Source organism: Miniopterus natalensis, chromosome 2, assembly GCF_054644295.1.
Source record: "Miniopterus natalensis isolate mMinNat1 chromosome 2, mMinNat1.hap1, whole genome shotgun sequence".
Classification (NCBI taxonomy): Eukaryota; Metazoa; Chordata; class Mammalia; order Chiroptera; family Miniopteridae; genus Miniopterus; species Miniopterus natalensis.
In genome coordinates this window covers 14,512,942-14,529,453 of record NC_142082.1, presented here as the reverse complement: position 1 = coordinate 14,529,453, position 16,512 = coordinate 14,512,942, and the positions used below count along the sequence as shown (strand labels likewise).

At 42.3% G+C, this 16,512-nt stretch overlaps 1 protein-coding gene across 1 annotated transcript in view; it reads right to left on the bottom strand.

Annotated features, from left to right (window-relative positions):
• Positions 1 to 4,470: 4,470 nt before the first annotated feature.
• TNKS (tankyrase) overlaps positions 4,471 to 16,512 on the bottom strand; it is a 160,246-nt gene continuing 148,204 nt past the window's right edge. The window contains exons 26-27 of the mRNA XM_016209064.2: positions 14,083 to 14,239; positions 4,471 to 10,297 (exon numbers count right to left, since the gene is read on the bottom strand). Coding sequence (XP_016064550.1) covers positions 10,211 to 10,297; positions 14,083 to 14,239 — 244 coding nt within the window. The 3' untranslated portion in view covers positions 4,471 to 10,210. The remainder of the gene's footprint in view (positions 10,298 to 14,082; positions 14,240 to 16,512) is intronic.

Genomic DNA, 16,512 nt, shown 5'->3' with positions numbered 1-16,512 from the left:
TGGAACAGTGTTGTGTGGAGTGCCCCATTAGAGGTAACTGCAAACTTGTCTAGATGAGAGCATTTTTTTTTAGCCCTTTGAGAGACTAAATCTAAGTGAACATTCGTGCTCACCTATAACTAACTTCCAGCCTCGATGTCAGAATGGTGTTGGGATTTGCTTTCTCAGCCTGCAGTCAGACAGGACATGGTTTGTTACATTTCCTCCCATAATTGTGAACCTGTGTTGGCATCATCCGTCCCACCTTTGTCAGGCCCTGTCTTTGGGTGTTGCCCGAGTTCTCGCATCCTATTTTTAGGAAAGCCGGAGGGCCCCCTTTCCTCAGGAGCTGCTTGGCTGAAGAGTGAGGGGTGAGGGGTGGAGGGTTGGGGTTCCTGGAGAGTGGAACTATTTAGAGGCTGCACAGTTCCACTTCCCACTTTTCCTTGGTTCCTGGAAGTCACTCATGTTTGTGATAAATGAGGTCAAGTGGATTCTGCAGCTGAAAAAGCTATGGATTCCAGCAGTGGAGAGGCCTGGGAGGAGGGGCTGCTTGAGGGGGAAGGAAAGCAGCCTGGGACAGATGAACTTTTCTAGAATGAGTATACATTTGCCAAAACCGATGTATCCTGCTTTCCAGATGATTCCAGCCCTGTGGGCAGTCAGAGCTCAGGACCAGCCTGACATGTCCTCTCCCGTTTTCCAATTCAAATCTTCTAGCAGTGTCCACCTGCTATTTATAAAGCCATTTCTGTGTCCTTGATAGCAGCGTGAACTCTTAGAAATAAAATAGGAAATTGGTTTGATTGGAAAAGGGGGTTTTGGAGTGTTGTTCTCCCACCAGAAGCCACTTTGATGACCTGGAGTAGCTCTAATGACACCAACACAGGGCCAGTCCAACGGCCAGTGGCTTTCAGTAGACCTCCTTCCATGAAGTGCTTTCTGGTGATGCAATATTTCTGTCCTGGCCAGAGAGCATCACCCCTTTCACTGATTATCAACTGTGCTGGAGGCTATGAAAGTCAAGGAACACTGCCAGGTCCCTTTCATAATTGTGACCCAAGGGTGTTTGTGGAGTGCTAAGGGAAATGGACTTGACTTCCCCACAGAACAGGATTAGGCTGAAGTCACCACGGCTAGGAGCTCCCAGCTTCGAGTCCTCCCCTCCTGAGGCCACTGTCCTCAGGTGTGAATTCCAGGTGGATTCGTTTTCAACGAGGTTGGGAAGCCATGAGAAAAAAATTTAAATCCTTGGGAAGGTGGAGGTAGGTGGGATGGTTGATTCAAATGTGAGGGGAAGGGGCTGTTGGCCACCAAGCCCATCTTAAAGCAGTGGTTCCCCTTGGCTGCCCATGCCCATCAGTTTGGGAGCTTAGAAAAACCTGCTACCAGGCTACCCCAGACCAGTTAAGCCAGGATTTCTGGAAGAGGGACCCAGGCATCAGCATGTTTCAAAGCCCTCTAAGCATCTTCCACATGCAACTCAAGCTTGGGAAGCTGCTTTCTGGAAGGCAAGATGCTGTCAGAGGCTTGGTCTTGATAGCTGAACTGGCTTATGTCATGGAAACCACAGCCAGGGGCTTGTCATTGGCTCAGCCTGGTCTCACGTTCAGTCCCAGGTCCTCTGAGGGTCAAGGTGGTTTCTCTCAGGAGCTCAAGGAGAAAGTGACCTGAAGGGGGCACCATTTCATGCTCCTTTAAAGCTGATTTGGGGAGCATTGTTAGAGAACTGAATAGTTTGCATGTTGAGGTTTTTCTTTGGAAGTCTCCTTGTCTGTGAAGATGGAGAGTTTCACCTCTTTGAAGACCCCCCCCCCCCCACAGGAGCAACCTTAGAGTTTGAGTGACACCAGGAGGCTTCACCACAGAACGGCAGAGCAATGCAATACTTGTAACTCCTGTAAATAGCCCATCTTTCAGAGTGATGTCATTTCTACATTTGATATGCTTGTATTTCTGTAGAATGTATATAGTTTAGGAGATATTTTTGTTTGGTTTTGTTTTTTAGAGAAAGTCAACATGTCTGTTTTTATTTATTGCTCGAAAAAGATCATTTGATGAAAAATAAATGCATTTTCAACCACCTCTGGCTTGGTTTATTCTTTCCGTGGAAACTGCTGCTGACGACTTGGAAGGGGAGAAAAGATCTGGGTTATTTAATAACCTTGTGCACTTAGTAACATCGACAGTAGAGCCTGGCCAGAAAAATCAGTGAGGCCATTTTTGCTCCCTGAACACCACCACTCAAGGCCGGAGACAGGAGAAGGCTGATAGGAATCTCTAAGGATCTGCTTTCTCTAGGCAGAGTGAGGGACGAGAAGAACTGGGTGATGAACAGGGAGTGTCCTTCATCTGACAATGTGCTTGGTGCCCAGCACAGGACAGAGCGATGCGGATGGCTCCTCTTGGAGGCCCAGGCCCCCTCCGCCACAGCCTGGCATCCAGTTCAGCAGAAAGCTCTAATTCTCATGGTAGCTCTAGGAAGTAGTTGGCATAACGGGCACAGGGCAGATAAGGAACTTGCCATGGTCACGTGGCTAGTAAGTGGCAGAGCCAGGCTAAGAACTCAGGCAGGTGACGGCAGTGCTGGGGGTCTCCATCCCACAATCTTTGGGGAAACTAGCTGCACTAAAGACTATACTGTCACTTGAACTTCTTGACTCATTTCCATTTTCTTCTAGGATCCCAACAGCATTTGATAGGTATAAAAGTAGAGACATAGAGCCTTCAAAGAATTTCCTTGGAGATGTGAATTTAGTGGTTTCCTGACAACTTCAGCCCCTACCTATTGCCAGTGACTCACACTCATGCTTTGTATCATGGACTCCTGATTTGTAAGCAGAATTAGGAAAGTCAAGGTGAATAGACTTATTTTACAGATCAGTTTTTGGCCAAGTAAAGTACGCCAAGAATCATATAAACAAAATGAAAAATGTTACCTGCATAATGTCTTAAGCAGAGCTGTTTTATTAACACAATGACAGGTGGGACTTGGTCAGAATGAAGACATACACACCATCCCCTTCCAATTCTGCTTCTCAGTCCAGGTCTTCAGGGTAGATGCCAACCTACCCTGGCCGCTAGGTCCCAACTTAATGGGAACAGATGACCTTTTATTCCTAATGTAGCACCATGTGACCCTTCCACCTGGAGGCCTATTGTACTGTCATGAGGAAAAGTGAAAGGTGCCAAAGGATAAAGGTTTACAAGTGCCACTACAATGCGGTGGGCCCGCCATAGCCTGAGAGACACTGGATCACCACCAGGCACTCAATGCGGACAATGTCATTCAAAACCAGTTCTTCAAAATTTGCTGCCCGGGAAGCACTGCCCCTTTACAGTAATATGATTTAGTTTTCTAGGAAGTAATTTTCTGCAGGAGATAAATCCAATCCAGCAAATGATTTATATTCCCCACCCCCTCATACACACTTCCCCTAGTCCCTCCGACCCACAGGAGTTTCCAGCTGTAAAAGCAGGCCCGTGGAATAGTTCAGTAACCAAACCAACTGCTGATATCTTAAGTTGCTTATTTTATATTCCACTTGCTTTTATGCACAGTTCAGATAATTTCTATTTTCTAACACAGCAGTAACCAAAGGGGAGCACCTGAGTCCAATGACATTTAGAATCTGATCTCACAAGACACTGATAGAAGACCATGCAGTAGCGTCACCTCGATGTCCTCATTCCTGCTGCGACACTCCATATACAGTCAGGGTTTGGCGGCGCGTATCAGTAGGTACCATGGTCTACAGTGGAAAGAACTGTGGGATATGAAAGAAATTATTTCACCACTTTGAGTGCCAGTTTCTTCATCTGTAAAATGGGGATTAAAATACCTATTTTGCAGGGCTGTTGGGAAGTATATACAATTACCTGGTTCATCATATGGGCTCAGTGAGAGCTCTTGTTATTTGCAGGGTTGTTAGTGCTTCCAAGTACTTAATTTATGTCTCTTTGCACTCTGACAATCCCTCTGGCAAAGAAATCTGATAAAATCCTAGCTTCCAATTTGCTATCTACTGAATCACTGGGTGTGGAGAAAGGAGAAAATGAAACCATTTCTCAGTCCTGTGTGCCAGGCATTGTGCTGGCATTTCATGTTCACTACCGAGTGAGGTAGGCATCCCCTCTCCCGCCTCCAACATGACCGGTGGAGGGAGGGGTCTCTGAGCAGAGGCTGGGCCGGGCCTCTGGGCTGCCCTGGTAACTGGTGCGAGGTCGGCCTCCATGGTCTGGGCTGCTTGGTTTCAGAGACATTTCTAAAAGGAACCTGTGCTTCTGCTGTTGCTGAACTTCACTAACCCCCGTGGGCTCAGAGGCAAGGAAAAGGCACTCTTGGCACAGGTCACACTAGCAAGACACAAGGGAAATGGTTGTCTGGATTCTGACAGGTCAGGTCAGTTGAAATTCAAATCAGGTCAGTTGTGTTAAGGTTGGTCAGGTAGAAAGGAGTAAACGGGGAAATGAAAACACTTCAGAGCTAACTGCTGTCCACATACAGGATACTTTAAAAATGTTTTTATTGAATATTAAACAATTACAAGTACTGTAAGTTAGACATTTAGCCAAAGCACAATTACAGGTTAAATATAGTCATAAAGATGCCTTAAGTAGGAACCCACCACGAGGCAGGCTAAGTTCCTCACTGCCCCCTTTTGGAAAGTAGAGGGTGCTGGAGAAAAGGTCTCCGTTCCACGTGAAAGACAGCGAAGACTAGAGGAACTGACATGCTGTAAGCCATTGTCCATGACCAAATTGATGGGGTTGCCAGACTCAAATAAAATACAACAAAGCAAAAACTGGGATGCTCAGTTAAATTTGAATTTCAAATAAATAATTAAGAATTTTTTATTGTAAATATATGACGAGTAATGCACAAAACATAGTTAAGCTAAAAAATTATTTACCTGAAATTCAAATTTAACTGGGTGCCTTGTATTCTATCTGGCAATCCTATAAGTAGACAAATGCAGAAAAGAAAGGGGAGGGGACCGAAACCCCTGCCAATGGTGGGTCACACAGAGACTAAAATAAAAACAACAGCAATAATGAACCAGAGTCACTACACTGGTACCACACAGACCACAACACAATGAGAAAATACAAGTGTACGCCAAATGAGGTGGCCAGGAAACTCTCGATTTCCAAGCTGGTTTGTAAATATTTTTGAGAAACCTTCTTGATAAAAGTACCTTTTAGTTTGTAGGTATCAAAGACAAACACTACTATCACAGAGACAGGATGAACTTGAAACAATGGGAGCAGGAGCAGGCACTATATATGCACATGAAGAGTTTAAATATTTTGTGTAATGCATATAAGGGTTATATAGTCAAGGTCATCTTCTAGGTCTAGGCTGTCAGCCTCGCAGATTTTGGTTCCTTTCTAATTTTACTGTTGTTTTCTCTAGCTTTTTTATCCTGAACCTTGGGAGGGACAAGGAGTGTGTAAGGGACACCCCACTATCAGAGTTTTACTGAATTTCTCTGCAAACACTGTCAGGGCTATCTGCAGAAATGGGCAGGCAGATGAAAATTAACAAAACCACCTGAATTCCGGAGAATGAGAAATCTGTTTGAAAAGATGGGTGGCAGGGTGAGTGTGGAGATACGATAGAGTAAAACAGAAAAGAGACTATGAAAGAATGAAGAGCCAGAGTGCAACCGCGTCTGCGGTGTATTTCAAAGGAGGCACAGAGCTGCCGCACCACGAGCATATCTGGCCTTAGCACAGAAAATCTTCAGCTTCCTACCGCTTCTCACTTATCACCATGGCTTATATTTTAAAATGACTGAAAAACAGCTTGTGCAACACTCAGATTCCACAGGGTATCACATGTGAGATGTTGCTGTGTCCCCACATACACAAAACTTAATAGGTTTTGAAATCTTTCTAGCATTTCTCCAAACCAGGTGATCTGGTAGCTGGGAAATTTCAGGCAGAGAGAGACTGGAATGGGCTGGTTATATCAGCTCCTTTGCATGGGAGGGAGCATGACTTATGAAACACACCCTCCACCGAATAACAGCTGTGAGATACACGGAGACATACCCGGCTCACTGACACCTTTCAGACACTAAGAAATGGAATTACAACTTTTTATGAGGATATAAAAGGTTTAAAAGTTCCTGCCACAGTTAAGGCTTTCTTAAGAAGAAATATTTAATTGTTGATTAATTTCAAAATTCAGAGTCTGAAGAAGCCTCACCTTTAAGGATGGTTTTAAAATAAATGCATTTCCTTGTCATACTCTAGATGTGTCCAACCAAAGCTCAAACATCTTCACAATTACTTTCTTTTCATTCCTCTGCCACTGATTTGACACCAAAGAAGTTTAATTTTAGTCTTGCAATAGATTTCTGACACATGAAACCCTGTATTAATGTCAGTTTTTAGTGTTGCCTCAATGACTAAAATCTCTTTCATATGCAAGATAATAACAGACCCAAAGAAAACTGTCACACCATGGCCATTTTTGGTAAGAAGGCTGTTTATCACAGATTATCACATAAATGGGATCTGGACACACTGAGGGAAAGGTGCTTCAAAATATACACCATTCCTGTTTCAAAGGCAGTTTACAGAAATCCAGAGAGTGCATGTTTAAAAAGAGGGTGAGTGACATCCAATAGCCACCGTGCAACTGGGAGATGTACCGAAATAGAGAAAAACCTAGACAGCTCATTGCATTCTAATGCTGTCCTTCCAGAGCTCACCAATTTTTTTTGTATAAAGGCCATAATAATAGAATATATTACTTGCCCAGCCAGGCATGGCTCAGCAGTTGAGCATCGGCCTAGGATCCAGGGGATTGCAGTTTGATTCCCGGTCAGGGCACACGCCCGGGTTGTGGGTTAGATCCTGGGGGTGTGCAGGAAGCAGCCGATCAATGAGTCTCTAATCATTGATGTTTCTATCTCTCTCTCCCTCTCTCTGAAACCAATAAAGAATATTAAGCTACATTACTTTATTTGCCATGTTCAGGCATTTTCTCTATATCTATCAATGCACTTTGCTATTTTGGGAGCAGAGGGAAATTAGTCTAGCCACCAACATCAGGCTCAAATGAACACCAGGATGCTATTTCATGAAAACATCCTAGTATAGTTAATTCTATCTTTGTTATTGAACAGCTAGATATTCCAAATTTCAAGAAGGAAGAGGTAAATAAAAATCCTGGTTGTACTGCTATTATTTTGCACAGAATTAAAACTCTGGGTTCCATGTGTTGTTTGTTAACGGAGTGGCAGACTCTTCTGAGCAGAGCATGAGGCCAGGCCAACACCTGGGTCTGGTTGTGATATGGAACCAGAGAGGCACAGTCTCCTTCTGCAAGACTCCAAATGAAGAAAGGAGGAAAATGAGCGGGGTTAAAGGTAATTGTTGGCGCTAATTACAATTCCAGACCTGCAATCTGCGGGAAGGAGAGGAGGCCCAGGATGGGGAGCACGTGCCCAGTCCAGAGCACCTAACTTATGCCTGATTCAAGCATCCAGGCTGGCCAGTGCCTAGCAAACTGGAAGCGTCCTGTCCAGAGCCCCCTGATGTTGGAACTGCCGTAAAGCTGGAGGCGGTGTCCAGACTCTCCCTCTCATTCAGTCTGGTAACAGAAGGGCCAGTTTAGGGGAGGCCACATTGAAAGTCCTCAACTTGCTAGTGTCTGCGTAGTACATATTTGAGAGCTTAAATATGTTCAGCCTAAATATTTCAGCCTAATTCAAAGCCATGCTTTACATTCCAAAGGGTTTTTCACACCGCAGTAGATGGAAATTCCAAATGTAATCAACTTTAGCTAATTTGAGTACACTCATGATGACCTTTGGTTTTCAAGTTTTGAAAACATGTATTTGGTTCCTGTGAGATATCAATGAACCCATTCTCTTTAGCAGATGAATAATATGTACACATTCTTCCAAGAACTACTACATACCTGAATCACTACGAGACAAGCAGCACTGCAAATGTCTTCCTTACACAGTACCTTTACTCGGCACACGGGACATACGATACATACATCGGCAGTTTAAATATTGAACCACAGTTTAACTTCTCAAGTGTAAGGCTGAAGTTTAAAACTGGCACATCCATTAATCCAGTTACGATGGAAATGACACATAACCACAGTCGGGTAGTGGCTTATGTTTTTTAAAAAGCTGTAAAGCTTTCAGTATCTATACCATATTAACCCTTTTACTTAACTAAAAATCACAGCTGTGTTTACCATTTTAAATTATGTCTAAATGTGGAAGTAAGTAACATACACTTTCACAGCTACTGAAAACTACACAGATGCCAACTCCTTCGACCCACTGTTACACAGCAAACAAGGAAAGGAGGAACAGCCTCTTACTGGACAGCAAACTTCGAAGCTCCGTGTGGGATTCTAGTGCTATTAAAGTAGCCAAGACATGAACAACAGCCTGGGCCACTAAGACTTCAATTGAAGCAAAAACGGAGGCTAATTCTTGATTTAACTTTGAGGACTCAGGCAAGAGTCAGCTACAAAACTCTAACTCCCAGTGCCTACTGCTAGCAATGGACTTGAGCCAGAAAGAAAGCAAAGTGTGTATTTTAAGAGCCTATTCTAGAATTTTTGCATGTTAACTATTTTATTTTTCTTTAGGCGATTAAATGAGGTCACAGCTTAATCAGCCTGTATTGAAAACGAATTAGCTTCCAGGACTTAAAGTTGACATGGCAAGTCTGTGTCATCCCGTCTTCCTTTTTTCCCCCTCACATTACTTTGCTTCACAGCTGAGCAGGTGCGCAGCAGGTCAAATAAAAAAGGAACGCACTCCTCTGATATTCAGTTAAGGTGAGAAGAGAAGGGCGAGTGGAAGAAATGTGATAGATAATTTTTACAAGTGTCTATGCACTTGGCAAATGTTGATTAAAATAAGCAAAACAAAGTAGTAATCTCATTAAGTAACCTGTGGTATTTCTCTACCTTCACTAAAAAAACAACTGAAAGCTTTGGTTTCAAGTTTTTGTTCTGGTCTATTAAAGATGATTGCAGAAATCATTCAAAAATTTAGTGCAGGGACCTATTAAATGATTTGAAGCACCTCACTCAAAATAAACTCCAAATCTGGAGTAAATAAAACAGTTCTTGCATTTGTGCCTATCTACCTGCTAAACAGGATTTAAATCCCAGCTTTCTAACCTAGAGAAACAATAAAGAAATATTTTTGTGTCTCCAATGAACACAATAATTTGAATTTGGAAATAAGGCAGTTAATTTTGAGGTGACAATTCTGGTGGTGCGGATTAAATGAGAGGATTTTCTCTTTGAGGAGTCCCCACAGTCCTTTCTGCTGAAACAGTGAAGAGCCACATGCTCCTTGCCTGGGAAGCAGCTTCTCCTTCCCAGCTCTCCCTGGTTGTCTCATCTCCAGGCTAGATGACAGCGCCCTCCACACCTCTCCCTGGCTGTGCTCCTCGGGGCCCCGGCACCGCCCTGACCACCTCTGAAGCAGGCTTGTACTGCAGCGAGCAATGGCCCTCCCTGGCTCTGCCTCTCTGACCTTGGGAGCTCCCAGTCAGGATGATGTCTGTGCCTTTCCCTTGTAAGACTGGCCAATTAATAAAAGGACTGAAGCTTGATGTTTTTCCTTCCCATCTCAATTTATAAGAAGTACACATATAAAATAAATCAAAGTGAAAAAAAAAGTGGAAACGAGTCTTGCTCAGCCAGAAGCTTGGGTTGCACTGCTAATGATTTTAGTCAGTGTGACTTCGTGCAAAATATCCTCAAGAAGGCTCCAGCTCATTATCAGAGTAAGGAAAAAAAAAAGCCAATGATGCCTGTTTAGAAAAAACTAAAACTGAGCCTGGGTATGCATACTTGTTATATACATGCGCCGAATGTAACAAAGCAAATGTAGTGTGTGAATTGTGAACATTTGGGAACGTATTGGTTGTTTTCTTTTTTCCATTTCCAAGTCTAGATCAAAGCGATCTTATTTTAGAAATGGGTAATTGCAATGGAAGTGAGCCTGAGATATATTAAAAGGCCGCCCCTGTAAACATTTCCTCAAAGGGAACAGCAGCAGTTGAGTATGTATCAGTTACTCATACTATATTCATCACTATAGCAATGCTTCGTAAAGACAAACAGCTCATCTAGGCTGCCAGGGATTTATAGAATATCGATTTTGTTGGAAACAGTTCATTAGCGTCCAGTCCCGGGTTTAAATCCGATCTGGCCTTTACCAGTGGGCATTCACTAGGTCTTCTGCTCAGCGGCTGTTGCAGTCTGTGAAGGAGCTTCTGGCTTCATGATCTGGTACGTGATCAGATACTCTGGGTATGCCTGGAAAGGAAAGGAAGAAAAACAGGTCATCCTTTGGTAGCTTCGGTATTAAAGCCTGATTTAACGTGGAAGCCTCAGAGCTGTTGATTCCAACCGGAATTCCACTACATACACTCAAGAGCCTACAAAGGCCAGCTCATACATAGGTGCCTGAATGAGGAGATCCACCTATATATCTGCATATAAACATGTATAGATCCTACAATCTAGCAACGCTAAAATGTTATTTCTACTTTGAATACTGTAAATGGGTTATACTGCATTTATCCATGATTAGAGCAAGATGCCTTAAATGAGAAAAATGAGGCAAGGGAAGCCCCTCCCTTGTTCACCTCACTTAGCACAGTGCTCAATATAGTGGGTGTCCCGTAAGTCTGCTAAATGAAGTAATTCTGCTGAACTAATTTCACATTCATCAGATGGTGTAACCCAATGAACTAGAAGGAGTCACCAGTGATGTAGAAGCAACAGTTTGAAGATAATTTTTAAAAGACATCCAAATATGAAAGAAATTATATTTACCATAGATAACTTATAAAACATTGAAAAGTGTATGGTAAAGAAAACTGAAATCACTTATAATCTCAGTAAGTAGAGATAACTAACTACTCTAATGTTTTGATTGATTCTGCATTTAATATCTATCATGTAAATGCATTTTTTAAAGTCACAGGCATATAACTATGCTAATATTTATTAGGTCATTTTCTTTTTGTTGAATATTCAGGTATAAATTTTTCATTATGGTACAACAGTAATGAATATTCTTGCAGGTATTTTGTGACCATCACTGACTGTATTAATACAAATTTCCAGAAGTGGAATTACTGAGTCACAGTGAAAGAAGTCTGGGGTTTCTAATTTAAACAAAAAACTGACAAATTTATTCTTTTGTAGCTTTCTAAACTTTTTATTTGGAAACTACTCCAAACCTACACATTAAGTTGGAAAAATGGTACAAATCCACTTATTGTCAAGGTTTTATTTACCCCACTTGCTTAATTATATGTGCTTTCTCCTACCTCTGTATATACCAGGCAGACAGACAGACAGATAGATACACAGACACTCTTCTTTCCTGAACCACTTGAGAGTAAGTTACATATATCATCATGGTTTTTTACCCCTAAATATACCAGAATTTATTTCCTAAGAAGGGGGGTATTTTCTTACATAAGCAGAGGATCAATCTTATTTTTTATATAGGTAGACTTTTATCTATCTACCATTCACATTCCTATTTTGCCTGTTGATCTAATAATGTCCTTTTACTTCAAGTACCAGATCTAATTTGGGGGCAGGACATTAAGTTAGTTGTCCTGTCTCTTGGGTTTCATTTAATCTGGAAAGTTTTCAAAGCCTTTCTTTGTCTTTTATAACATTGACATTTCATACGTTTTTTATTAATAGGACAATCTTCATTTTGGTTAGACTGAGGTTATACATTTTTGGCTGGAACGCTACACAGATAATAGGCGTGTCTCAGAATGTCACATGTGGAGGCACATCTATGTCTGTCTGTCCCTCATTGGTGATGTTCATTCTGATCATCCAATCAGGTATTGCCCTCTTTTCTCCAATGTATAATTACTATGATTCCCCCCCCTCCTTTCTAACTAATAAGAAAACCATGCAAATATCCTCTCCTTGTCAAAATTATTCCCTAGATTTGGCATCCATTGAGGATTCCTGCCTGATCTAGTTTTTATCACAATGGCTGCAAGATGATGATTTTTACAATCCAGTCTGCCCTAAATATCCACCCACCAGCCCTTTGCTTTCTACTGTAAGTGAAAGCCTTCCTTTCCCCTTCACTTATTTATCTATTTGTTATCAGTAGAGAATTATGACTCCCTATTTTGTCCAATGGTTTAAAATTTATTACTATGCTTATGTGGTGTTCAGTTGTCCCAGATCTGGCCGGTGGTATTCCCTTCACGCTAGCTAGGTTTCCTTGTGACATGCCCTCATCATTTTTGTTTTTGTAGCACTTCATTACTTTCTGGCTTTCCAGATGTTCCAGGCTCACCTTGTTCCTTTTCTGTGCCAGCCCTGGAATTAGCTGGTTTTCCAAAGGGCCCAGGATCCTCTCAGTGGGGAATGGAATCATAGATGAAGATCTGGGCTCTAGGTGCACTTACTGCTACTGGAGGCTCTTTGCTCTCAGAAGACAAATACACGCACATATATACTCATATGCATACACATGCTCACATTACTCTTACACACAAACCTATACATAAACATATTTATGTGTGTACATACATGACATATTAGAAACCATGAGTTCACAGCAATACCTCCACTTTGAGTCCATCCCCAGTCACTCTTACCTTCTCCTATTCCATATCTATAGATCCTTTCTGACAGTGACAGCTCCAGCTCCCCAAATTAACAAATTTACTCATTCGCTCAATCCCGTGATACACTTAAGAGGGTCGCCGCTTTGCCTGTACCCCCCAATCAACAGACCTACCAAATGGAGCTCAGGATTTGCTGGTATTATCCCCCCTCCCCACGTGGTTCGAGACCGATGGCATATAACAGAATACTGTTCTCAGAGGTCACCTGCATTTAGTTAATTTCTTCTTTCTCCTTTTTTTCTCTTCTCCATCAGCGAAGTTAAGTTAGACAAATTGATTTTTGTTTCAGAAAAATTGGTAGGTATTTATCAGTACTGTGAGAGTTAACGACTGGGTTGAAAATGATAGGAAGTGTTGCTGCTGGTCGACAATTTCACTTTGGGGCCTCAAGCAGTTGGCAGGATTCAATGTACTGCAGCTTTATGACTCTAAAAGCGATCATTTTACGTAAGTACCATGATCAGAAGTACAGATGGTCCCTTAAAATTTTTTCACTTTACAATGGTGCAAAAATGATATGCATTCAGTAGAATCTGTACTTGGAATTGTGGTCTTTTCCCAGGCTAGTGATCTGTGGTCCAAAGCTCTCTGTGGCGGGGCAGCGAGCCACACCTGCCAGTCACCCGCGGGATCATGAGGGGAAACTACCCGTGCCCTACAGCGTGCTGTGTCGCTGGTGTTTCTTCACCCATCACATCTACAAAACACCCACCTGAGTGCCAGTGTGCATTCAGCTATGTAAGTTAATGGTGAGCTTAACCATTCTTATTTACTTTCAGTACAGTGTTCAATACATTCCAACAGGTATTTAATACTTTACTATAAAATAGGCTTTGTGTTAGATAATTTTGCCCAGCTGCAAGCTAGTATGTCTTCTGAGCATGTTTAAGATAGGCTACACTAAGCTATGATGTGCAATAGGTTAGGTGTATTAAATGCATTTCCGACTTACAGTATTTTCAACTTATGGTGGGTTTAATGGGATGTAACCCTATTGTAAGTCGAGGAGCATCTGTATAGAGATTCAGCTCATGTGACCAGCCTGTGGCAAGTACACCCATGAAGAAGATCCACTCAATGACACTGTTCTGAGCTCTCCACTGCCATGCTGGGGCACAAAGGATACAGAGCATTAATTCAGAACAGCAGGCCGGAGGCACAGCATGAGACCCCACACCTTTCTCTCTCAGCTGCCCTCTTGTTCACACTGTTACTTGGCTGACAGGTGACTGATGGGTTCTGTGTGTAAAGTTGATGTGAAAGGATTTTGGTATCTTCATTTTGACCTAAAACAACTAATGCTATCAGACTATGTTGTGGGAATTTTATTAAATGGCTTTCTTTAACTCTTATGTGGTCTCCATATTCTGTACTGTCATGTTCGGTAACTGTGTATGCTCATCTAATGAGTTCTCAACATACCTGCTCCCCTCTGTAGATGACGTATTCGGCATAGGCCAGCCCGTTCACACTTGGTCTCCCAATGACTGAGTGATGTCCTGGCGGGGCGTGAGCCATTTTCATGGTGCTGAATTGCAGAAAGGACTTTCCAAGGGTCACTCGACAGAAAAGCATTTGTCTAAAGATAAGAGGAAAGCAATGCTTTAAAGGAAGCTTTAAATCTTGACATGACATAATTGTTAGGTTAGTTGATTTGAAAAAATTTAACACAAGGCAAGTTAATTTAAATGTCCCTTTCATATTTATGAGTAGAAATGGGATGAGATTTGATATACTGATTTACCATAAACAGTAGGCTCAACAGTTAATCTTAAAGTTTAAAGCAGTTATGGTGTGGTTTAGAAATCAGTCACGAAAAATATCTGGCATGTTGACAGTGAAAAAGAAAAATACTAGTGAACACCGAGTTCTTATATGGAAAGACAGGAAAAAAGTGAAAAAATAAGCAAATGGTTAACAGCAGTTGAAGTTAAGATTTGGTTTTACTCATTATGAAGTAAAAACTGGGATGGGATAAATAACAGCAAGAGTGGATCATATACGAAACATATTTGCTTAAACATAAGGTGTTGACCATTACACTACCTGGATGAAACATGAACTGGGGGCAGATGTTAAACACTATACAGAAGAAAGGCTGCTAGGGAAGCAATTGTGTTAAATAAACCAGGGGTTGGCAAACTATGGCTCATGGGCCAAATCTAATCTGCTGCCTGTTTATTTTTGTTTTTAATATATTTTTATTGTTGACAGTATTACAGATGTCCCCTATTTCCACCCTCTCCGTCCAATCCCTACCCACCCCCAATGCCACCTGTTTTTGTAAATAAAATTTTATTGGATCACAGCCACATACTCATTTACATATTGTCTATGGCTGCTTATGCACAATAAGGGCAGAGTTGAGTCATTGTGACAGGGATCATATGGGCTGCAAAGCCTAAAATATTTATTATGTGGTTCTTTAAAGTTTGCCAACACTTACAATAAACATTTAAACTAAACAGTAAGACTGGTCACACTGTTAAATGTAAATAGTTATCATTCAAATAGTTTGTTTTTAGTCTCAGAGATTATTTTCTGCCAATTAAAAACTGTGCCACACCCAGTACAATAGGGTCCTTCCCAGGCTGGCTGCTTCAGTGTGATGCTACTACTGATGACCCCCTGGGATGCTGGCTTGGCTGCAACCGCATTCTCGTCAAAACCCAAAGGAAGGGTTTTGATCGACGTGAGAGGGAGGTTTCTGAGCTCCATCCCCTCATTGTGGCAGCTCTGTGGTATCACTGGACTCTGCCTGCTCGGTTGGCTGGGCCCAGTGCCACGGCCACTCCCAGTCCGTATGTCACACAAAGCTGTACCCGACAGGCCTTGCCTCCTACCTTCTGCTTCCTGCCCCAGGGCTTTGCTGTTGCTGTAGAGGTGGGAGAAGCAGCAGGACCTGCCCAGCGGGCCCCTGAGGCTGCAGGGCATAGTCCATAGATGGAGCACCGGCTCCAGCAGGCTCAGAGGCTTGCCTTGAGCATTCTGCAGCTGCAGCAACCCAAAATAGGAGGGGGTGGGGCACCAATGGCCTGTGGCACAAACGTTGACCAGTGCAAGCCAGGAGCGAGCAGATAAAGTGAGCTCTCTTCTCCCGTGATGTACCTACCACTGTTCTGCATCAGTTCACAGGGCTTCTCTAAAGATGTCTCATGAACTGAAAACCAAGTGCAGTTGTCCTGAAACTGTGGCCAGCTCCTGATGGGCCTCAGTGGATTCTGCCTCCTCCTTGACCTCACTGCTTTTGTGCCCTCACTCCTGCTTCCCTAGGATTGCACCTGCCAAGAAAGTGCTGGTGTATAAGCTTTTGCTTCAGGCTGCTTTCTAGGGAACCCTGGCGAAGACATCAACCTGTTTCTAATTTTAAGGAGCAACTGTTCATCCTCATCTAGGTTCACTTTATTGCTTATTTTGGTTCATTTTGTTTCCAGAGGAGTTAGGTTTGAAGTAACAGAAACTTCTGCATGTTACATATTCTTGGGCATTTTTTTTTTGTGTTACTAACCACAGCAGACTTAATGAAAAGAAATTTCCTTCTGGACATATGGCATCCATCTTAGAACTGCTGAAGGCTACAATTTGTTTCAGTGTAACTGAGAATGGTAAATTTTAAGGTCAACAATTATAATGAATTTCAAGGTTATATGGGTCTTTTTTTGAGGTTTTAACTGAATTACAAGATTTCTTATTAACCCAATTTTGGAAAAATAATATACCTGGTTAACTTAAAGAGAAATGCAATAAACTGCAATTTTTGTAAAGTATAATTCCTTGTATATTTTTCTACTGGCAAGAAAGGGAATGGGGAAGAGACTAGGGAAGGGATTTTTTTTTTCACTGACTTCAGAG